The sequence below is a fragment of the Scyliorhinus torazame genome, chromosome 18 (assembly GCF_047496885.1).
Source record: "Scyliorhinus torazame isolate Kashiwa2021f chromosome 18, sScyTor2.1, whole genome shotgun sequence".
Lineage (NCBI taxonomy): Eukaryota > Metazoa > Chordata > Chondrichthyes > Carcharhiniformes > Scyliorhinidae > Scyliorhinus > Scyliorhinus torazame.
Window position 1 is genome coordinate 120247309 of NC_092724.1, and position 24967 is coordinate 120272275.

Sequence of the window (24967 nt, forward strand, 5' to 3'; positions counted from 1 at the left end):
AGTGACGAACCGGCGGAGTTCGGAGTCCTTTCGACTGTACCGAGGGACAAGGCAGGGGTGCTCCCTGTCCCCCCTGTTGTTCGCATTGGCGATCGAACCATTGGCCATGTCATTGAGGGAGTCTAATAAATGGAGAGGGGGTGGTCCGAGGGGGAGAAGAGCACCGGGTGTCGCTATATGCGGATGACCTGTTGCTGTATGTAGCGGATCCAATGGAGGGGATGGTGGAGGTCATGCAAACTCTGAGGGAGTTTGGGGAGTTTTCAGGCTATAAGCTCAATGTAGGGAAGAGTGAGCTCTTTGTATTACAGGCGGGGGACCAAGAAAGAGAGATAGGGGACCTACCGCTGAGGAGGGCGGAGGGGAGCTTTCGGTATCTGGGGATCCAGATAACCAGGAGTTGGGGGGCCCTACATAAACTGAATTTGACGAGGTTGGTAGAGCAAATGGAGGAGGATTTTAAAAGATGGGACATGTTACCACTCTCGCTGGCGGGTAGAGTCAGTCGGTCAAAATGGTGGTCCTTCCGAAGTTTTTGTTTGCGTTTCAGTGCCTTCCCATCGTGATCACTCAGGCCCTTTTTAAGAGAGTAGGTTGGAGTATTATGGGGTTTGTGTGGGCGAATAAGACCCCGAGGGTAAGGAGAGGGTTCCTGGATCGCAGTAGGGACCGAGGAGAGTTGGCGCTGCCAAACCTGGGGAGCTACTACTGGACAGCAAATGTGTTGATGATCCGCAAGTGGGTTATGGAAGGAGAGGGGGCGGCATGGAAGAGGATGGAGATGGCGTCCTGTAAAGGAACGAGCCTGGGGGCGTTGGTGACGGCACCGCTGCCGCTTTCGCCGACAAAGTATACCACGAGCCCGGTGGTGGCGGCAACACCAAGGATCTGGGGCCAGTGGAGACGGCACAGGGGTGCAATGGGAGCATCGGTGTGGTCCCCGATCAGGGGTAACCATCGGTTTTTCCCGGGGAAGATGGACGGGGGGTTCTAGAGCTGGCATCGGGCGGGGATCAGAAGAATGGGGGACCTGTTCATTGACGGAACGTTTGCGAGCCTAGGGGCACTGGAGGAGAAGTTTGAGTTACCTCCGGGAAATGCCTTTAGATATATGCAGGTGAGGGCTTTTGTGAGGCGACAGGTGAGGGAATTCCCGTTGCTCCCGGCACAAGAAATTCAAGACAGAGTGATCTCGGGTGTATGGGTCGAGGAGGGCAAGGTGTCGGAAATACACCAGGAGATGAAAGAAGAAGGGGAAGCGCTGGTAGAAGAGTTGAAGGGTAAATGGGAGGAGGAGCCGGGGGAGGAGATCGAGGAAGGTCTGTGGGCGGATGCCCTAGGTAGGGTTAATTCCTCCTCCTCGTGTGCCAGGCTCAGCCTGATACAATTTAAGGTGGTTCACAGAGCTCACCTGGCGGGGGCGAGGTTGAGCAGGTTCTTTGGGGTAGAGGACAGATGTGGAAGGTGCTCAGGGAGCCCGGCGAACCATGTCCATATGTTTTGGTCATGCCCGGCACTGGAGGGGTTCTGGAGAGGAGTGGCGGGAGCAATATCTCAGGTGGTGAAAGTCCGGGTCAAGCCAAGCTGGGGGCTAGCAATATTTGGAGTAGTGGACGAGCCGGGAGTGCAGGTGGCGAAAGAGGCCGGCATTCTGGCCTTTGCGTCCCTAGTAGCCCGGCGATGGAACTTGCTAATGTGGAAGGAGGCGAAGCCCCCCAGCGTGGAGGCCTGGATAAACGATATGGCTGGGTTCATAAATTTGGGGAGGATTAAGTTCGCCTTGAGAGGGTCTGCGCAGGGGTTCTACAGGCGGTGGCAACCGTTCCTAGACTATCTCGCGGAGCGTTAGAGGAAGATCGGTCAGCAGCAGCAGCAACCTGGGGGGGGGGGACGTCCTGGGGAAGGGGGGACTGCCTGGGAGGGTGGATGAGCAAGAGATAACATGAAGGGTTGGGGAAACTGACACGTACGGGTGAGGGCCAGTGTACAAAGACATGTAAATATATCATTTTGCCATGTATATATCTTGCTCTGCGTGATTTCTCGTTATTTTGTTACGGGGGGGGGGGGGGGGGTTATTGTTTGTAAGGGAGAAAAATTGTGTTAAAAAACTTTATTAAATATATATTTTTTTAAAAACAAGAGTACCTATGCAAATACCTGATTTACCTACAGCACCATGGCAGAAAGTAGTTATGGATCTATTTCATTTCCAATGGAAAGATTATTTAATTATCATAGACAACCCGAAATGGCTCTCCTGTCAAGCATAACGGCAAGCAGTGTAATACTGCATACCAAGTCAATTTTTGCCACACACGGAGCTCTTCAAGTCGTCATGAGTGACAATGGTCCTTGTTTTGCTGTAAAGTGTGGTAGCAGTTTGCAGTCACGTATGATTTCAATCGCATCACATCAAGTCCATTGTACCCACAAGCCAATGGCAAAGCTGAAAAAGGTGTACATAGTGTTAAGCAATTGTTGAAGAAGGCAATGGACAACCAGCCAATCTGATCCATATCTCGGACGACTGAGTTACAGAGCGTCACCATTGCCACATGGTAAATCACAGCAGAGTTACTCATGAATAGAAGGTTGCGTACCACACTTCCACACTTGGAAAAGGAGGGGAATGCAGTGGTATTGCAGGAAATGCAAAATATTAAAGCAAAACAAAAGTAGTTCATTAATAGTGTCTCGAACTTCACCACCTCCGAGTAGTGATGACACTGTGAGAGTAGAAGATTCAGGCAAGTGGTCGAGAAAAGCCATTGTACTTGAAGAAGTAGCACCTCGTTCCTACAATGTACAGACAGAGGAAGGGTTGGTTTTAAGAAGAAATCATCGCACTCTTGAAAACCAGAGAAGACTTTCACAACAACGTGATGGATAACGAATCTATATCAGAATCAACGCAAGCTGCAGTGTCAGATAGTTCAGCAGATCCTGAGCATGAGAATGTCATGGAGAACATTGAGTTTACAGGTTCTGAGCGGCCAGGTCAAACTTTGCGAAGATCAACCAGAGTAAGTAACTTGGTCCTAATCTGGCCTCCGGATCATCAGAGACTGGACATATGACTGAAGATATGCATCAGGATCCTGTGGAAGCTCGGCATATGGAATTACCTGGTTAGGAAGGCTAGTCAGGTCAGGTGGCACTGCTGCCTCACGGTGTTGAGGTCCCAGGTTCGATCCCGGCCCTGGGTCACTGTCTGTGTGGAGTTTGCACATTCTCCCCGTGTCTGCGCGGGTGTCACCCCCATTACCCTAAAAGATGTGCAAGGTATGTGGATTGGCCACACTAAATTGCCCCTTAATTGGAAAAAAAATAATTGGACACTCAAGTTTAAAAAAAAAAGTTTTTTAAAAGGTCAGATGAAGGGGTGGTCGCTTGTTTGGGATGGTAGTTATGTCGGGTCAGGAGGGTTGTCAGGTAATTGTAGGCATGTGACCATCCGACTAACCTTCCAACTATTACTCATGATTATCACCCCAACCTGACTAGCCCTCTGGCCTGACAACCCTCTCACCCACCCTTTCCTCAACCACCCCCCAGCTGACCTAACCACTTACCCACCCACCTACTCACCTACCCACCTACCCACTTAACCATCTCGTCCACATACCTACTTATTCACCCTCCCACTTAAGCACCGCACCAACTTATCCATTAACCCATCTCAGCCACCTACCCATTCATCCATTTACTAATCCATTCGCTAACCTTCACTCTGGACCTTTAAGCTAACCAAGCAGCTGCTGGTGCTGTAAAAAGGAACATGTCCTGTCCACCCCGACTCTGTTCGATGGAGTTCCGTGAGAGATGCTGCACATCACGTTTCTGTGACAGCCGAGTTCGGAAGACCCAGGTAGAAATACAGAGTTGTGTCGAACGAGAGCTCAGAAGATCCGGGCCTATATGCAGAATAGAAGATAACCTTCTAGGTTGGAATCTAATCAATGGATTTGGGGTGTTTATATGTAAAATAACCGATACTCAGGAGTGAGTTACAGACTGGAATCTAATTGAAGGATATGGTGTGTTTATACATATAATAACAGATCATTTAGAGTGAGTTATAGACTGGAGTCTAATTGAGAGGATTGGACGATTTATATATAGAATAACAGATACTCGAGAATGAGTTACAAGCTGGAATTTAATTGAAGGATTTGGGGGATTTATATGGATTTACGTGAATTGGCCACGTTAAATTGCCCCTTAATTGAGAAAAAATTATTGGGTACTCTAAATTAATCTAAAAAAACAGATATATGAGAGTGAGTTACAGACTGAAAATGAATTTGGGGTGTTTATATATAGAATGACAGATACAGGGCGGCACGGTGGCATAGTCGTTAGCACAGCTGCCTCACAGCGCCAGAGACCTGGGTTCAATTCGGCCTTGGGTGACTGTATAGAGTTTGCACCTCCTCTCTATGTCTGTGTGGGTTTCCTCCGGGTGCTCTGGTTTCCTCCCACAGTCCAAAGATGTGCAGGTTGGGTGGATTGACCATGTTAAATTGCACCTTAGTGTCCAGGGATATGCAGTTTGGGTTGGTGCTACAGGGATAGGACAGAGTGGACCGGAGTGTGAACATGGGTCGAGTGCTCTTTCTAAGGGGCGGTACAGACCAATGGGCCGAGTGGCCTCCTTCTGCACTGTAGCGATTCTAAGTATTCTAAATATTCGAAGTATACTTGGGGAATTGAGTTACAGACTGAAATCTAATTGAGGCATTTAGGGTGTTTATATATAGAATAACAGATACTTGGAAGTGAGTTGCAGATTGGAATCTAATTGATGGTGGTTTGTGGGATAAACAGCAATAATATCAGGTTATATTTATATAGCACTTTTAACATAGCAACTGCAGAGTGAAACTCTAGGCCCAGCATTGACTGTGTAGTGGTAAATCAAACTTAGCTGTAACTTAATGTTGTTATTGTGAACAATGTGAACTGATTGATCTACCGCTGGTTTGTTTCCTTTAGTTACTGACCGATGAGGACTGTGTGGTGAAATATGAAGCTGCCAAGGCTCTGGTCACACTGGGTGAGTGTTAAGAGCATGAGGTGTTAGATGAGCAATGGGGAATGTGAGGGTTGAGAGATGGGAGGTGAGTGGATTGGAACTTTTGGATGTTGAGAAGTCTGAACTAACTATGTCAAGTACTGACTGATTGGAGATTGGTTAATATTAATATTAAGAAGAACAATGACCTTTCAAACAATGTGCTGAGGAATGGGTAAGAAGGTCTACAGTGGTCACTGCTGCCAAGTGTAAACGCAGGTGTGGGCTCAGGCGGAGATCCATCGTACAGCTGAAGACAGATCTTCATGGATAAGATAGGGAGGGTGCTGAGTGTCCATGGATCTCATTCCCAACAGTTCAGACGGAGAGAAAACTGGTCAAATTCAATCTGAAACTTCTGGCCAGGACAGTGCCAGCTTCAAGCCTGCACTTCATCTTGCTCTGGTATCTCCCGAACTACGCAAACACTTTGACCCACGTTTTGGCCCAATATCTCCTTGTGTGGCTCAGTGTTTAACTTTGTTTGATCTAACGGAAACATTTGTGTCATTTCAGGCAGGTTTGGCTGGGAGTTTATACCCGGCCTTGTTGGTGAGTTCCCCACTGCTATCTGACACACAGTCACTTTTTCAGGCCCTGGGGATTTTCTCCCCGGGTTAGCCCATACTTAGAATTTTTTCTATCACTGGGAGCTGAACTTGCCGGCCAGAACCAGCTCCTCAGAGATCGGGCCACCATTTTGAAAGGCTGACCCCACCGCCCCCCCAAACTTCCTACGCGCCTTTTTGGGCACTCCCCCTTTCAGCCCCTCACCATTCATCCCCCACAACCTTCTGGAGGCCCCTTCATACCCGGTCTTTACCCCCACCCCTCCAGCCCTCCATTCATGGACATGGCCCCCCTCAGGCCCTGACCCTGGACAGTGGCACCGGTGCACCCTGGCAATGTTCCTGGCAGAGCCACCTGGGCATTTTGACAGTGCCAGGGTGGCTGTGCTAAGGTGCTAGTCTGGCAATGCCAAGGTTCCCGGGTGCTGGGGAAGGGCCAGGGTGCCACCCTGCCCTGTTCCTCATCACCCATGGGCCTTCAATGGCCTGGGAGACCCCTCGGGTGCCATTCCACCTGGTCCACATTTGTGTGGACCAGTACGAATTGGCCCTCATCTGGGGTCTCTCTGGACAGGCCGATAGATGCCAGCAGCCGGTTCGATCTGGCGTCAGCATGATTAAGTGGGTTCTTGAACCTACTTAGCCAAGCAATAGGCAGGAGCCAGATTGTGACGCCTCGCAAGATCTGGTTAGTCAGGAAGCCTGGGAGAGGCCACTCCCGGCAGCAGCATTCTCCGATTCCAGTGTGACGCGATTGGTAGATCACGACCAACGTCTTGAGATAATTGCATCCTGTTCACATTGACCAGTTTTATCTCCATGTGAACTGAGCTCCACGGATACTCAGCACTCTTAAGATAATTTGCAACATCAAACCTAATATAACACTAAAGCTATATAGAAATGCACTCCCAAGTTCTTGTTTTTAAAAAAATGTATTTTATCCCAAACGTATATATAACAAGTTACAATATATAAACAGTTCAGGAAACAAACTTCCCAACACACAACTATACAGTTTGTACAAATGTTCCTCCTTTTTTGCAGCCCCTTCTTCTCCCCTCACCCCACACGACGAACAACTCCTCAAACACGAGTGTGAGAAGCGTGGGCGGGGTGAGGGGGGAAGGATCACGAACATCCCCAAACTTGCCTGAAAACCCTCCGCTGAACCCCTTATCTCGTATTTAATCTTTTCCAGCCGAAGAAAGTCGTATAAGTCACCCAGCCAGGCCGCTACCCCGGGTGGCATTGCTGACCACCAGTCCAATAAAATCTGTCGCCGGGCAATCAGAGAGGCGAAAGCCACAACATCAGCCTTCCTCCCCTCCATCAGCTCCGGCTTCTCCGATATCCCAAATATCGCCACCAAAGGGTCCGGCTCAACCTCCTCCCCCAGTAACCTTGCTAGCGCCGCGAACACTCCTGCTCAGAATCTCTCCAACTTTTCGCAGCCCCAGAACATATATGCATGATTTGTTGATCCCCGCCCATTTGTGAAGCATCGCCCATTCTCTCGCTACCTGAGTCCCCAGGTATCTCAACCTGTCTCTGGCCACCTTAAATGGCATCCCCCCTAAATTGGCTCACTGACCCAACTCATTCATGCAGAACGCTTTGCTTTACCCTATATTTAACTTATATCCCGAGAACGCCCAAACTTCCCCCAATAGGCCCATGATCCTCTCCATGCTCTCCAGCGGGTCCGAAATATACAATAATAGGTCGTCAGCGTATAGCGACACCCGATGCTCTTTCCGTCCCCTCACAATCCCTCGCCACTCTGCCAACCCCCTAAGAGCCATTGCCAGAGGCTTTGTAGCCAGCGCAAACAGCAGAGGCGACAGCAGCACCCCTGCGTTGTTCCCCTGTGTGCTTCAAAGTTCCGTGAACCCATGTCATTGGGCCGCACACTCTCCCTCCGTGCCACATATAACAAGCGCACCCATGCCACAAACTTCAGCCCAGACCCAAACCTTCCCAGGACCTCAAACAGGTACTGCCACTCCACCCGGTCGAAAGACTTCTCCGCATCATGGACACCACGACCTCTGGTACCTGAGCTCTCGATGGGGTCATGATCACATTTAACAGCCTCCTTATATTGCTAGAAAGCTGCCTGCCCTTTACAAAGCCTGTTTGGTCCTCCACAACCTTCCATCCTTCCCACCACCAACTTAGCCAGCACTTTCCTGTCTGTATTTAACAATGATATGAGCCTATGCGACCCACATTCCAATGGGTCCTTCCCCTTTTTTGGTAATAATGTGATTGTTGCCTGCATCATCGTCTCCGGCAGTTCCTCCTTCTCCAACGCCTCATTAAACGCTCCCAAGAGATGTGGTGCCAAGTCCGGCACAAACTCCTTATAAAATTCCGCCGGGTAGCCATTGGGCCAGAGGGCCCTCCCCTTATACTATTCAATATCCCCCCAGGGGCTCCTCTTGCGCCTGCCTCTTCTCTTCCTCCAACTGTGGAAACTCCATTTGGCCTAAGAAGCGCCCCATGTCCCCTTCTTCCCCCCCCGGGCCCGCCCTATAGAGGCCGGTATAGCACAGTGGGCTAAAGAGCTGGCATAGGAGCTGGTTTAGCACAGGACTAAAGAGCTGGCTTTGAAAGCAGACCAAGGCAGGCCAGCAGCACGGTTCAATTCCCGTGTCAGCCTCCCCGAACAGGCGCCGGAATGTGGCGACTAGGGGCTTTTCACAGTAACTTCATTTGAAGCCTACTTGTGACAATAAGCGATTATTATTATACAGCTCCTTATAATATTCCCTAACGCCTCATTTATCTTCCCCGGCTCCAATACCACATCCCCTGCCCCAGTTCTAATCTTCGATATTTCTCTGGACGTGGCCTGCCTCCGCAGCTGATGCACTAACATTTGACTTGCCTTCTCCCTGTATTCGTACTGCAGCCCTCTTGCCCTACACAGCTGCCCTACCGCCCTCCCCGTTGTCAGCCTATCAAATTGCCCCTGTAATTTTTTCCTCCTTGCCAATCACTCCATGGTGGGCACCCTCGAGTACTCCCTATCTACCTCCACTCCCTATCTACATCCACATCTCACTCATTAGCCATTCATATTCCTCCCTCCTTTTCCTATCCGCATGTACCTTGAACGAGATAATCTCCCCTCGGACCACTGCTTTTAGCACATCCCAAAAAGTGGCCGCTGACACCTCCCCGATTTGGTTCAATTCTACATAATCTTTAATCATTGCCCGCACTTTGTCACAAAACCCTGTATCTGCAACAACCCCGAATTGAGCCTCCACCCTGGCCTCTGCTCCCATCCTGATCTAAGCCGAATCTCCAGCCGTGAATCTCCGGGTGCATGGTCCGAGATCACTATCCCCGCTTACTTTGTCCCCTCCACCCGGCTCACCACCAACAAGTCAATTCTGGAATATACCTGTACACATGCGAAAAACAGGAATACTCCCTTCCCCCTGGGTTCTTGAAGTGCCACGGATCCACCATACCCACCTTTTCCATAAACCCAGCCAACTCCTTTGTGATGTGTATCCTACCCATTGACCTGGGGCTCGATCTATCTAACCTCAGCTCGAGGACACAATTGAAATCTCCTCCCATAATTAGCTGGTGCGTGGCCAAGTCTGGGATTAACCCCTCATAAAACCTACATCATCCCAATTCAGTGCATACACATTTACCAACATCATCGGCGTCCTTTCTGATACCCCGCTCACAATCACATATCTCCCACCCGGGTCGCTCACTTCCTTCACGCTCACAAACCCCGTTTTTTTACTCATCAAAATTGCCACCCCCCACCCCCGCGACTTTGAATCAAACCCCGAGTGGTACACCTGACCCACCCACCCCTTCCTTAGCCTAACCTGGTCCTTCACGTGGAGGTGCGCCTCTTGCAGAAAGATCACCTCCACTTTCAAGCTCCAAAAGACGCAAAATCTTTTGACCGGTCCATTGAGCCCTCGCATGTTCCATGTTATCAGCCTTACCGGGACTTATGCCTCCATTCCCCTCTACTGTCCGCCATCGTCACCTTTCAGCAGCTCTACCCCTGTTAATGTCACCCTGTACTTGTCCCATCCAAGATGGCCCCTTTCTCTGCCCCGACCATGTTTCTTCTCCAACCTCGCCTTGTCGCAACCCCCCCCCCCCCCCTCCCCCCACGGCTACCTCTCTCGGCCTGCTCCCCCACCTCACTTCCGTTCAACAACATTACCTACTAGCGTGGCAACTCCTACTCAAAGGTTCCTCCTGCTGACCCCTCCCCCACCCTCAGCTCTCTGTTCTGTGCCGAAGGCTCCCCGCTGACCTTCCCCTGCCCCATCTGAACAAAGACTCATCTCGAACCACAGGTCACCTTCCCCAAGAACAAGAAGAAGAAATAACACAGCCCCAGGCAGCAGGAGGGGGTTTGGGGGCAGCCGTCACCTGACAACCTTTTCACCCCTGCTACCCTTTGTCAAATCAACACTTAAAAGAAGAAAAAAAGAACCTCCACATTGGAGGAAAAGAAACCCCCCAACCCCTACTCCACCCGTATTCCCAATTACTTCAAAGTGTCAGCACTCCCGTCACCCCAAAATCGCTCAGTTCAGTTCTCCCCCAGTTTATGTTCCTTGATAAAGTCATTGGCCGCTTCTAGGGTCTCGAAGTAGTATTCACAGCCTTCATACATCACCCAAAGTTTCACTGGGTAGATCACCCCAAACCCGATCTGCCGTCGATATAGAACCGCCTTGGCTCTGTCGAACCCCGCACGCTGTTTTTCCAGCTCAGCTCCAATGTCCTGGTGTACTCGGACCTTGTTCCTCTTCCATTCACAGTTGCTCTTTTCCCTGGCTCACCCACTGCAGAATCTTCTCCTTCTCCACGAACTTGTGGAGCCTCACGATCACCGCCCGTAGCGGCTCGCCCACTCTAGGCTTCTGCCTCAGAGACCTGTGCGCTCTGTCCACCTCTGGGGCCTTGTCCCACACCCCCTCTGCCATTAGCCCCGCCAGCATCCTCGAAACGTACCTCATGGCACTCGCACCTTCCACTCCTTCAGGCAGGCCCACTATCCGCAGATTCTGCCTTCTCGATCGATTTTCCTGCTCCTCCACCTTTGCTCCCAACGTCTTGCAAAGGTCTCCAAAGAGCCCCATCTCCGCCTCCAATGCCACCACCCGATCGCTGTGGTCCGACATTACCCTCTCAATCTCTCGGATCCCTGTGCCTCCAAGCATTTCTCCACCCTCTCCAACGAACCCTTCAGGGGTGCCACAGCCCCTTCGATGGCCTTCGAGTAATCTCCTGCATCACCTTCCTCTGATGGCGGAACTCTTCCTTGATGAAGGCCATCAACTGTTCCATCTAGGGCTTTCCAACTTGAACCAGTACTTCCACCTGCGCCATCCTTCCACTGGCTGCTGCACCACAGGTCTCTTCCACCTCCTTGGCCAGATCTTTCACCTTCTGCCGGGTTTGGTAACCAGCAGACATATCACTCCCGCGGGGGATCTTCTCTGACCTTCAGTTACATTTTTCCATCGAAGTTGCACCCTATTTCGGGTAAAATGAGCTCTCTTCTACACCTTCAAGCAGGAGCTGCCCTGTGGGCGACCATTCACACCATGGCCGCCACCAGAAGTCCTCCCAAGTTCTTGAACTGAGCTACTGAGCTTTGACTGGTGTCATTGGAACTGGTGTCATCTGTAAAATGTCAGCACCTACAGCAGAGGTGGAGGAGAGAATGAGATGAAGGGAAGACAGGAAGGAACTTAAAAATTGATTAATGAAACATGTTGACTTACCTTGAACTTTTCAGGTTGCTGGGAGGAAGAGGTGGTGCTGAAGTTAATCCAAGTTATGAATGAGTCGACAGGGAAACTTCTAGAAGACATTATTATAACTTTGAGGATGTCATTGTACGAATGGGCCAATGGACCTATCCGCCTGGTATAGTACACAACACAGTCCATACTGAACTCAAGCACGGGTCAGTGGGTAACACTTTCACCTCCATCAGAAAGTTATGGGCGGCAGCACTGTGGTGCAGTGGTTAGCCCTGCAGTCTCACGGCGCCGAGGTCCCAGGTTCGATCAACCCAAAGATGTGCAGGGTAGGTGGATTGAACACACTAAATTGCCCCTTAATTGGAAAAAATGAATCGGATATTCTAAATTTAAAAAAAAGAAAGTTATGGGCTCCAGTGCCTCTCCAAAGACTTGAGCAGAAAAATCTAGACTGACATTCTGTGGAGTACTGAAGTAGTGCTGCACTATTCGAGTGCCATCATTCAGTTGAGACATGAAACTGAGGCCCTGGGCGAGATTCTCCGAAATGGTGGCAGAGTGTTCGCGCCGTCGTGAACGCCATCGCATTTCACGACGGCGCGAAACGGGGGCGGGCACTACCGATTCTGGTCCCCACAGGGGGCCAGCACTGCGCTGGAGCGGTTCACGCTTCCCGGCTCAACTGGGCGCCGTGCCAACCCGCGCATGTGCAGTGCACTTCCTCAACGCGCCGGCCCCAACGCAACATGGCGCGGGGGTTCAGGGGCCGGTCGCGTAACAAAATAAGGCCGGGGCAATCGCCGTTGTGAGTGTCTCGGGCGATTCTCCGGCTGAACTCGACGGGGCCGTTCTCACCGGTTGGGAGAATGGCGGGACGGCGTCGCGCGATATAATGCCGCCGCCGGCGAATCTCCCAACTGGCGCGGCCTCGGAGAATCGCGCCCAATGTCTTTACATTCTTTCTTGAACAAGGTGGTATCACCTTATTGTTGAATGACGTACAGAAACAACTGTGTCTACTGTCCTTTCAGAGGCCCACGATCAAAGCTAAGGAAAAGCTGATTTTCCTATTAAGATCCTTCATAACAACTCTACGCTCCAAAGACCTGATCCCTGTGCAGGCCACAGCCTGCCTGTGTTACCTCAACAGAAATGACGAAGAAGCCATCGATTATATAATAAGTTACCTTCACGATGGCACCACCTACCAGAAAAAACAGGTACATGCCTCGTCTTGCTTTTTACTGGGTAGAAAGTTGAATTAGGCTCAAATCCTAGCGAGGGCAGGCATGTTATAATCGGGCTGTTCACCCAGACCAGAAGCAAGTTATGTAAATGTGTAGATTAAGGTGACTCTTCAAACAATGTCCCCAGCTTTTACCTCATAATTTCAATGATTACATCTGGAAACAGGATCCATTATATTTTTATGTGAAGGTGAACAATGAGGATCAAATTGCGAGAGAGTTCTGTAAGGAGGGAGTGCATGAACATAACTCAAGTGTTCTGTTAATGATGCTCCCCCCTCCCCACAAGGAGAAACTGGCTACACTGGCAGTAAGGTCAGTAACAGGAGGACACATTGTAGTGTCACTGGTAAAATAACTGGAGGGGAGATGAGGACAGTTTCATTAGGCAGCAAATGATTGTGATCTGGAATCTGCTGCCTTGAAGTAACTTTCAAAAAGGGACATGGATAAATACTTTAAAAGGAAAATGTTGTAGTTCTGTGGTGAAAGAGCAGGCTAGGTGGTGGGGAGAAGAGGTGGTTCTATTTGGATAGGTCTACCAAAGTCTTGGCACAGACACAATGGGTTGAAAGGCCTCCTTCTGTACTGTGTGATTCTATGAGGGCAGCGTCTGATTCAAGTACCACACAACCACCTCCCTGAATCGATTAGCTGGGATGAGCATCAGTACTTTGACAGTTAGATAATACCCACAATGATCACTTTGGTGCAAGCCACAAATCACCTGATTTATTGGCAATTTTCAAGTTCGGATTTGCACTCACTGGCTTTGAGTTCAGTTTGGTTCCTAGGGGATCATATCCTGAGTCTCAACAGTCTCAACAAGGTGATAGGTTTCCAGTGAAGTGAGATGAGGTGGGCAGTGTCGGTGCAATCAAGAAACTCTGGGAGTTGCGTCGCTGCTAATTTTATTTTTTACAAAGGAGAGAAAATGAAGAAACTGTCAAAAATTTAGCCACATTTTCCCTTCCACAGGCTCTGGAAATAGTGTTGAGACACCTTGCGATCCATGAACCATTCTCAATCCAAGCTGTTCTGAAGCAGCTCCAAACATCCCCTGTCTATAAGGTTTGTTTTAGATTTTAGCACTTTTTTTTTCCTTCAGTGGAAGTGACCAGGTTGGAATAAGATTCTTGTCGGGTTGGATCGAGATATCGGGCTTACAGAGTTTGGGCCAATACCCCTGCACCTCTTCTGACTAGACCTCCTGCGTTCCCAGCATTAATATGCACTGCTGCCCCCTCTTCCACGCCCCCTCCCCTCTCCTGCCTTCCCCTTCCTCACTCCCCACTGAAGATCTGCAGCTTACTGTCACTGGCTCTTGGCAGGCCTGCCTGATCACAGTGTTGATGCTGTGATGGCTATCCTGCAGATTTCCAGGGCCATTGTAAATGTAGCAAGAAGGTGATCTTCCATCGCTCCGTCTAAAGGAAGCATTCCATCCTTCCAATGCCTCTATTGCAAACATCCAAAACCTTCCCTGATTTGTTGGCAGGAGTTGGATTAATATTTGTTTATGAACGGCTCAGTAATCAAGTCATTCTAACAATGTCTGCAGTGACATCCGAGGTCCATTTCTTGAACAGAGGCTTTGATGTGTCGCCTACAGCGGGACTGACAATCCTGGCTGGCTGGTGGGAACTGAGGGCTCACTGTAGAATTAATGATCATCAACCAGGAGCTAAATCGTGGTAATCCGGAACTCGCTGCCCGACGGGGTGGAGGAGGCTGGAACCCTCACAACATTTAAGAAGCATTTTGATGAGCACTTTAAATGCCATAGCATACAAGGTTGCAGACCAAGTGCTGGATAATGGGATTAGAATAGATAGGTGCTTGATGGCCGTCGCAGCACGATGGACCGATTGGCCTCTTTCTGTGCTGTAAAACTTTATAACCCTATGACTCTAAATCAATATTAATTCTTCATATGAGACAGTAACTGGAGGGATAATGTTAATCAGTTTCAGACGAGAGAAGGGAACAGTATCTTCCTCGGAAGGTTGACTTTTAGCTGCCCCCTGAATTGGTCTTTCGGATGTATCGATTCAAGAACAAGGCCCAGCTTCTCAGGGCAATGAAATATAAGAAACAAATGTTGTCCTGAGAATGACACAGAGAGGAGGTGGAACGTCCAACTAGAATCAAAAGCCATACAGGGAAGTCCAAAATACTTGAAAGGGATGGATTTTGATAATTTTGGGGAAAGGACAATGCTGTGAGCCCTTTCATGGATCCAGAACTGGGTTAATGGGCTGAATGGCCTCCTATGATGCTGTAAAACCTGAAGATCTTGACATTTTGTGGGTTGCACTCCATTGCTGTGGCTGCAGCAAGCAGAATTCCAGCTTCCTTATTCAAATCCAGAGATGCTGCCCTACATCCCAGGGGCAGGGTCATCTGGTGTAATGTTTGGTCATTTGGCCACCTCCAAGAATTTGCCTTGGTCTTATAAAGATTTGGGGCCAAACGTGACCCAAACCAGCTCTTGGTCCTCGGAAGGCATTCCACTGAGTCCTTTCCATAAAGATGGAATTTCGCAGGAGAACCCTGGATATTCCCAAGCGCATCCTCTGCATAGATTCACCCAACCACAACTTTAAAAGGACTCATGTCCTTATGTAGGAGGCACAGTGGGGGTAATTTTGCAATAGTTGGCAGTCTTTGAAATCAGGAGAGATGTCACATGGACTGCGGATTCATTTTCACCATTTTCCGTCCTCATACAAAGTCTACCTACACCCAGTGGGTCAGGTAGATGGAAACACAAAGGTACAAAGAGGCATTAATTGATTAAGCATGTGGACAAAAGTGGGCTGATGGAATTCACTGCAGGCAAATGAAGGGTGGACCTAAGAAAGAGAGATTAGAGTATTTTCTAAATGATGAGAACACAGCAACTGTGGAGAAGGTGACGGAAATCACTAAAAGCAGGTATAAATAAATAATTTAAAAGATAATTGCAATGTCGCTCTTGATCTCACAGGGATTCGAAGTTATATTCCAGCTGTACAGAGCCCTCGTTGGACCCACTTGGAGCATTAGAGCTATGGAAACAGTACCTCAGAAAGGAATTATTGACTTTGAAGGGCTGCAGTGCAGATTGACCAGAATGATATGATGGCAAATAGGATTAGGTTATAAGAACAAGTTGTATAGATAAGATTTGTATTCTCTTATACTCTCCATAGAAGGTTAAGAAATGATCTAATCAAGGTGTCTAAAGTATCAAACGATTCGATAGGGTAGATAGAGAGAAAGCATTTCCTCTGGTGCAATTGTTCATATTAATGATATACAACATTAAAAGTTAGGTCGAGACCAAACGGGAGGTAAATCAGGAAGCATTTCTTCACACACAGCTAATGGATGCTGGGGCCACTTGGGGTTTTGTGAATAGACTTTTGGGGGTAAGAGTATCAAAGGATATGGAAATTGAGCGATCTGGGCAAATGGAATTGAGATACAGATAAAATGGCAGAATAGGTGTGATAGGTTGAATCCTTGCTCTTGGCACTCAAACCAAACCTGGTATGCTGCAAAATGCTTCTGTCTGATGAATTCCATTCTCAAGTCTGCTGCTGCCTCACTAATCCAGTTTCATGTTTAATGCCCCCAGCACCGGTTGAAGGCATTGGATTTATTAGCCTTTGTTGGACCATTGCACATCACAGAAACCGGCATGCATGAAGCTGTGTTTGAGGCACTGAAAGAAAAACTGTGGGATGACCCAGTTATGGTAAGGAACTTGGAAAGGTTTGCACATTGATCCCCAATTGTTCAGTGTGGTCACACTGCATGGTGCAATATTGAACCGTACAGATCTGTAGATCCCAGGTTAATAATAATAATCTTTATTAGTGTCACAAGTAGGCTTACATTAACATTGCAATGAAGTTACTGCAAAAATCCCCTCGTCACCGCACTCCGGCACCTATTCGGATACACAGAGGGAGAATTCAGAATATCCAATTCACCTAACAAGCACGTCTTTTTGGGACTTGTGGGAGGAAACCGGAGCACTCGGAGGAAACCCACGCAGACATGGGGAGAACTTGCAGACTCCACACAGACAGTGATCCAAGCCGGGAATCAAACCTGGGCCGCAGATGCTGTGAAGCAACAGTGCTAACTACTGTGCTACTGTGGTTCAGTATGGGTAGGGGGGGAGGGGGGGGGAGTTTTATTGCATCTTAATGGGATTGGGCTATGGAAAGGGCAGAAACACAGCCCTTTCCTGATTGGAAAAAACAATTCGGATGGATGGGATTGGGCTCCATTCTGACACCTGTACATTTCACTGTCCTCCTGGCACTCTCACTGCCAAGGTTGATAAGTGATGAATGGTTCCTGCTGAGAGACCAGCCTAGTATTTGTGAAAGTATACCCCAGAGAAAGGCAGAACAGTCTGGGGTTTTTCCCTCTCCAAACTCTACTTTAATTCTCCCTCCTAATTCCCAAACACCTTGGCACTGGCCCAACATCATTTTGCTTTTGCATCATACACTTAATGTGTTGCATCTTCTCCAAGTTGCTTTACAGAAACACAATCAAACAAAGTAATCATAGAATCCCTATAGTGTAGAAGGAGGCCATTCTGCCCATTGAGTCTGCACTGACCCACCGAAAGAGCACCCGACCCATGTCCCCTTCCCCCGACCTTACCTGCACATCCCTAGACACAAAGGGGCAATTTAGCATGGTCAGTCCACTTAACCTGCACATCTTTGGACTGTGGGATGAAACTAGAGCACCCGGAGGAAACCCATGCAGGCACTAGGAGAATATGCAAACTCTACACAGACAGTCACCCGAGGCCGGAATTGAACCCAGATCCCTGGCACTGTGAGACAGCAGTGCTGACCACTGTGCCACCCCAAGCACCAGGCCTAATATTAGGCAGATGACCAAGAGCTTGGCCAAAGTAGTAAGTTGTAAGGAGTGTCTTAAAGTAGGAAAGAGGTTTATGGGAGGGAATTCCAGAGCTTGGTGACTTGGAAACTGAAGGCATGGCTGCCAATGGTGGAGCGGTTAAAAGCAGGGATGTGTAAAAGACCAGAATTAAAGGGTGTCGATATCGAGGAGGGTTTGGGGCTGGAGGAGATTACAGAGAGAGGGAAGGGGGAGGCAGTGCAGGGATTTGAAAACAGGGATAAGATTTTAAAATCAAGGTATCACTTCACCGGGACCTAATGTGGGTCAGCAAGCACAGGCTTGATGGGCAGATAGGACTTGGTGCGTGTTTGGACACGGACAGCAGAGTAACTTCAGTTAAAGGAGGATGGACCAGCCAGGAGCGTGTTGGAATAATTAACTTTGGAGGTAAGAAAGGCCTAGAGGTTCAGTAGTAGATGAGTTGAAGACAGGGTGAAGTTGTCTGATGCTGCAGAATTGGAAATAGGAGAACATGGTAGTCAGAGGCTCACCTCAGGGTCAGATATGACACCAGAGTTACAAACAGGCTGATTCAGCCTCAGAGAGTGCCCAATGAGTTAGATGGAGTTGGTAGTTAGGGAACAGAGTTTGGAGTAGGGACTAAGACATGACTCGTGTCTTTCTAATATTTAATTGGAAGAAATTTATGCTCAGTAAGTGCCAGATGTCAGTTAAGCAATTTGATAGTTTAGAGTCAGTAGATGGGGTTAAGGGTCTTGGTGATGAGGTAGAGGTGGGTGCCCACCCGGTGTCCATGTGAAAATAAACTGTGGTTTGGATGATGTCTCCAAAGGGAAGCTCGTAGATGAGAAATAGGAGGAGGCCAGAGATTGATCCTTTGGGCACACAGTGCAGAAGCAGGAAAATAAGTCACGACAAGTGATTCTCTGGTTGCATTTAGATCGGTAAGGATGGAACCAGACAAGAGCAGTCCCACCCAGCTGTACAACAGTGGAGGAGGAGGGTCTGGTCAATCGCATCAAACGGTGCAGACAGGTCAAGGAGGACAATAAAGTTTATCTTTGTCACAGTCACAGGGGAAGTCATTTGTGACTCTGAGAGCTGTCTCGGTATTGTGGCAAGTGAAAGTCACTAAAGGATATGCCAGAGGTTAGTGATATCAGAAAAATCAGTCCAAGCCCTCAGCTTTATTTCCAGAAGGATAGAATTGAAAGGAGGGGAAGTTATGCTATCAAACCTTGGTTAGACCACCATTGAAATACTGCATGCAGTTCTCTTCACCATATTATAAATTATGTATAGAGGCATGGAGAGGAGATTTTACCAGAATTATTGTGGAGGAATCAAAATATGCAAATTTGAGAAAGATGGCGACGGATTTGGGAAGAAACAACATGATCAAGGACTTCGTAGAGGAAAGGCAGGTTGGAGATGGGGCGGGGGTTGACGAGCACGTTGGGGTCAATGGTCAGTCTTTGGATTGGATGGGAGGGGCAATTGTGGCAGAAAGGAAAGAGGAGACAACACCTGAAGAGAAAATCCATTAATAATGAGCTAATATGGGTAGTGAAGAAAAATGTATTGTCAGCAATTTATTAGGAATAGAGTCAAGGGATCATGGACAAGACAAGGGAAGATAGGAGAGAAACTAGAGCTAAGATACAAGTTCGGATAGTGAGGAACCTTGGAGGATGTTTGGCCAGGTGGGCTATTGGAAGTGAGAGAAAAAGTAGAGACAGCTAATAGGAAGGTCTCGAACTTCGAGCCAAAGGAATCCTCATACTTACTGTCGAAGGTGAGAATGGAGAGGGCAAGGAAAAAAGGGTTTAAGAAGACAGTTTGCAATAGAGAAAAGAAGCTGGCGGTTTGTCTTTGAGGATGATCCTTGAACAGTGAGCAGTTTTACCTAATGAGAGCAGGACCTGTTGGTGCTTTATGTGGTCCAGTTAGATATGGTAGTGGATGGCTGAGCCAGTTCCCCGCCTTGCCCTTTTCAGGTTGGCATTCCTTGGTCAGGTTGGCATTCCTTGGACATAAGGAAGTGGTGATGAGGACCATAACAGATTGAGAGGGAGAGAGAGCAGTGGTTTTATTGGGCACTAGAGTGTCAAAGGTGGAGGTGAGGGTACACTTGAGAAAATCAGTAGCTGCAGAAGTGTTGTGGTGGATGGAAGGCCGGAGGCTGGACAAGTTGAGATTTTGAAAGTTCAGTTGTGAACGAATGTCACTAAAGGATAAGCCAGAGGTTAGTGATATCAGAAAAAAATCAGCCCAAGCCCTCAGCTTTATTTCCAGAAGGATAGAATTGAAAGGTGGGGAAGTTATGCTATCAAACCTTGGTTAGACCACATTTGAAATACTGCATGCAATTCTCTTCACCATGTTATAAATTATATAGAGAGACATGGAGAGAGGGTGCAGAGAAGATTCACAAGAATTTTCCCAGAATTATGCAAGTATACAATCAAAAAAGCATTGACAGGCTGGGTCTGTTTTCTCTTGAATAAAGAAAGGCTGAGTGGTGATCTAACAAGGAAGTGATCAGATATGTCCTATTTTGTGATTGACATGATGGGAGTCGTGAGACCAAGGGAGATGGCAGGGTCAAGGAGATGAATATGGGTTGGGGTGTTTACATGGAAGGAGAGATTAAGGGTGGGGGGAGAGGAGGGGGGGGGGCTAAGAGGGCAGTGAATTAGGGAAAAGGATGATGAGCTTGAGAGAATGGTAGAGAAAGAGGATTTTGAAAGAGTGATGTGAGGGGTGGAATAAGGTGACATGCTCAAAAGTAGTGCCAGAGGAGTAAGGGGGTTAGGCCATGGAGTGATTGGATGATAAGCATCACATCAGCACTGCAACAAGTGGTGAAAGGAGTATTCAGGAGAGGCTTCAGTTAGGGAAGAGGTGCCATAACCAGGTTACTGTCGAGGCCCTGATGCTCACGCAATTATCCACAGTAGGTTCATGGATGATGAGATCCTTCGTCACAAATAAACGCACTTGGGTGGCACGGTGGTGCAGTGGTTAGCACTGCTGCCCACACCACCTAGGGATTCGAACCCGACCCTGGGTCACTGTCCGTGTGGAGTTTGCACATTCTCCCCCATGTCTGCGTGGGTTTCACCAACCCCGCCCCCCAAACCCAAAGATGTGCAGGTTAGGTGGATTGGCCACGTTGAATTGGAAAAAAAATTATTGGCCACTTTAAATTAAAAAAAATAAAAATAAACGGACATTCTGGAGGGAGATGCAGAAAGGAATGGTGACAGATAATCCTCTGGCAGAGTCCACAGGGTCAGCACAGGAGGGGTGAAAAGGTCAATGAGAATGGTTCCAGGGATAAAGAATTACAATTACCTAGATAGGGCGGAGAAGTTGGAAATATCTTCCTTGGAGAAGGGAAGGTTGAGAGCAGATTGAGAAACTGGTCCCATTGGTGGAAGGATGGAGAACCAGAGATGACACAGTGGTTAGCACTGTTGCCTCACAGCGCCATAGACCCGTGTTCAATTCCGGTTTCAGGTGACTGTGGAGTTTGCATTTTCTCTCCATGTCTGCCTGGATTTCCTCTGGGTGCTGTGATTTCCTCCCACAGTCCAAAGATGTGCAGGTTAGGTGGATTGGCCATGACTATTGCCCTTAGTGTCCAAAAGATTAGGTGGAGTTACTGGGTTTTGGGGTTAGGGTGAAGGCGTGGGCTTAAGTAGGGTGCTCTTTCTGGGGGCCGGTGCAGACTCGAATGGCCTCTTTCTGCACTGTAGGGATTCTATGATTCTAGGGCACAGAGTTATGTTAACTGGCCAAAGAAGCTTGGAGACACCTTTTTTATGCCGCATCTGGAATGTACTTCCTGAGACGCAGTAAAGGTAGCTTCGATCGAGGTAGTCAAGAGGAATTTGATCCGTAAATGAAAATATACAGGGTTACGGAGAGCGGCGCTCAGTGAACTACTTCTGAAGAGCCAGATCCCCCCCCCCCCCCAGGACCCCGGAGCCCGTCCGTGCTGCCAGTCCCACCGGTAAGAGAGGTGGTTTAATTCTCGCCGGCGGGACTTGCATGACAGCAGCGGGTCTTTGGCCCATCGCGGGCCAGAGAATCGCCGGGCGAGGGAGGTGCGATTCCCGCCCCCACCGAATCGCTGGCGCAGGAGAATTCGGCGGCCGGCGGGGACGGGATTCACGCTGCCCCCCGGCGATTCTCCGACCCGGCGGGGGGTCGGAGAATCCCACCCAAGAGCTTCCCTGCTAAAGGGCGCAGGCACATCAGCTGGAGGTCAGAGAATCAACCCTTAAAAGCCGGCCAGATTGGGACTGGCATGGTAGAAAGTTCCGGTTGGGACCGATGTGCTGAATGTGGCATTGCGGCCTTTTCTTTTGGCTGAAAATAAACTACCATTTTGATTCACCTTCTCTGGTCTCCTGAGCTTTTATAGCTTCTCTCTCCTCGATTGCGGCCAAGACTTGCTGAGTGTTCTAGTCTGTTGTATTATCACTTCAGATTTCCAGCATTCATAGGTTACCGACCCTCCGACCAAGAGAAACATTTTCTCCTTATTAATGCTATCAAAACAGCTAATAATTTTGAACATCCGTATTAAATCACCCCCGAACTGTCTCTGCTCAAACAATCCCAGCTGCTCCAGTCTCACCATATAACTGATGTCCCTCAACCCTGGTATCATTCCAGTAAATCTCCTCTGCACCTTAGTCTTCAAGACCTTGAGATCCTTCCTAAAGGCCACCATCAGAATTGAACACAATGCACCATCTGGGGTCTAACGAGTGATTTATTAAGGTTTAGCATAGCTTCATTGCTTTAGTAGTTTAATAAGAACATGGGGAGTCCACACCAAGTAAAGAACTTTGATTTATTCACAATTACGGTATATACACCTCCGGGTAGATTCCTACCAGGTCTCTCTCTGGTTAGTGCCTTACTGACCGACCTTTTATACAGCTCCTCCCTCAGCGGGGGAGCTCATACGCCGTGAGAACCTCAGGGAAAGTGATAATTCCCTCTCCATAAGTCTTGCACGGGATATTGCAAGTAGTCTGTGCCTCTAATAATATAGTCGGATCTACCTGAATGGGGACAGTGTCCCATAACACCTGAGACTAGCCAGGTGTTTCACGACTCAGAGTACAAGAAACACCCCGCTATCTAACGCCCATCTGGGTGGATCGGGGGACTCAGCAAGGAGCTTCCCGTTTTCTGCACTGAGGAGCTCTGCTCGCTGGAACTCCTCAAAGCAGCGAGACATCTCATCCCTCCAACCCCCCCAAAGCCCCAACTCGGAGGGGGCGGCATGTGGCACAGTGGATAGCACTGGGACTGCGGTGCTGAGGACATAGGTTCGAATCCCGACCCTGGATCACTGTCCGTGTGGAGTTTGCACATTCTCCCCATGCCTGCGTGGGTTTCGCCCCCACAACCCAAAGATGTTCAGGTTAGGTGGATTGGCCACGCTAAATTGCCCCTTAATTGGAAAAAAATAATAATTGGGTAATCTAATTTTTTTTTTAAAAAGGGTGTCCTCGGCACCCCACATCAAGGGCACGGAATCCCTGGGCCCCTTCCTCATCAGTAATAAAATTGCACCTGGGCCCCTTGGCAGTGCCAGGCTGGCATCCAGATGGTACTGCGAGGTCTCCGAGGCAAAGGGGTTAGATACCAATGTCTCAATTACCTCAGGTAACTGCATATTAGACAGAGACTAGGGGCGGGGTTCACATCGTGACCTCTCACAAGATCAAGTTTGGTCTTGCGAGGTGTAGCGAGCCATCGACTGGCCATGTTGCATTCCGGCACGCTGACTTTGGGGTGCAACGTGGCTGGTAGATCATGCCCTACATCTCTCAGTTTTGTGTCATCTGCAAACTTCACAATTATGCCCTGTACTCAAGTCCAAGTCATTAGTATTTCTGAAAAACACAGTCCCTGGGAAAGACCATTGTATACTTCCCTCTAATCTGAAACACAACTGCTCAACACTACTCTACTTTGAGTCCTTTACTCCATTTTGTATCCATCCAGTCACTCGCACTTTAATTTTGCTAACATGTAAATGCTGCTTTGAAATTTCATTTGCATATCAACCAGGCTACCCTCATCACCTTCTGCATTGCTCCATCAAAAAACTCAATCAAGTTAGTCAAGTATGAAATAAGAGTATGAAAATGCTGGAACGATTCATCAGGTCTGCCAGCATTGGTGGGGGGAGGGGGGAAAAATAGAGATCATGCTTCAGTGTAGTATGAGGGTGTTCGGCCTACCAGGCTTAATGTGGGATTGGTTTCCTCTCCATTGGGTGGCTGGCAGGATCCTTTGGCTGTGGCTCCATTTCCCGTTCTTCTATTCACTCCTTTCACTCCCTTCTGGAACAAGATGGGGTTCCTCTTGTCCTCATCGTCCACCAGCTTCTGTATTCAACGGATCACTGTCCACCACTTCTATCACACCAGTATGATACTACCACTTGGCCTGCGTTCTGTTGAGGTGGTTCCCCCTTGATCAGGTCCCCCTGTCCCAGAACTCATCCCACTGCCCCAGGAATCTGAAGACCCACCCTCAGCATTATTACTCCAAGTATGCCTTAATCCATCTTGTCTTACCACTCCAAGACTCACGATCATACAGCACTGGGAATAATCCAAAGATTGCAACCATTGAGGTGCTGCACTTTAACCTCTTCCTGAACTCATAAAACGGACTGTGGAACCCCAACCCTTTCCTTCCTATATCATTGGTGCCCTCAAGTAACAGCCTTTGCCCCGATGGATGTTCTGCACCTTCTGAGCATTGATCTCTACCATGGCACCAGGGAGGCACACCATCGCAGACTGATATGGTTACAGATGTTTGTTAAGTAAATGTTTACTGTATTATGAAGTATATGTAAGGTATTGCCTATTAAAACTAGTTAATGTAGCTGAAACAAGTGTCTCTGTAGTCATAGCTATGACTGGTCATCAATTTCTAATGGATAACACTGATCTTAAAGAAGCCTGTAAAGGGCTGCTTTCTCTGATAACGATTTACAAGTTAACCCTTTCCTTCCTGGCCTACAGGCTGTGCGTCGACGGGCAGCCATAGTGGTGAATATGCTGAAAATGAAGATGGCATTGTGGATGGAGATGGAACAGTGAGTCTCTAACTGTCTTATCACAGTCAAATTAATGTCAGTTATTCTTTTCCCTCCCAACCTGGGCTATTCTCTGACTGAGCAGAACAGCCACCTGTTGTAGAAGCCACCTGAATCCATCCCATTGAAAGCAATCAGCTTCCACGATGTGTGAACCATCCACTCTGCCAGAGTGCTGCCCAGACTGAGAGGCAAGATTACTCTCAGCTTTACCTCCCAGTCAACCACCCCACATTAGATATTGCTGCCCAAAGCCTCCTCCC

At 48.5% G+C, this 24967-nt stretch overlaps 1 protein-coding gene across 5 annotated transcripts in view; it reads left to right on the forward strand.

Moving 5' to 3' along the window:
• The window catches only part of LOC140395466 (protein HEATR9-like), a 154098-nt gene that overhangs the window by 99558 nt on the left and 29573 nt on the right, over positions 1 to 24967 (forward strand). For 4 of the 5 annotated variants that reach the window (XM_072483242.1, XM_072483245.1, XM_072483247.1 and 1 more), the window contains 6 exons: positions 4999 to 5059; positions 11450 to 11580; positions 12449 to 12637; positions 13643 to 13735; positions 16287 to 16406; positions 24631 to 24704. In XM_072483242.1, the coding sequence (XP_072339343.1) occupies positions 4999 to 5059; positions 11450 to 11580; positions 12449 to 12637; positions 13643 to 13735; positions 16287 to 16406; positions 24631 to 24704 (668 nt within the window). The remainder of the gene's footprint in view (positions 1 to 4998; positions 5060 to 11449; positions 11581 to 12448; positions 12638 to 13642; positions 13736 to 16286; positions 16407 to 24630; positions 24705 to 24967) is intronic. The other variant, XM_072483246.1, reaches the window with a different exon arrangement.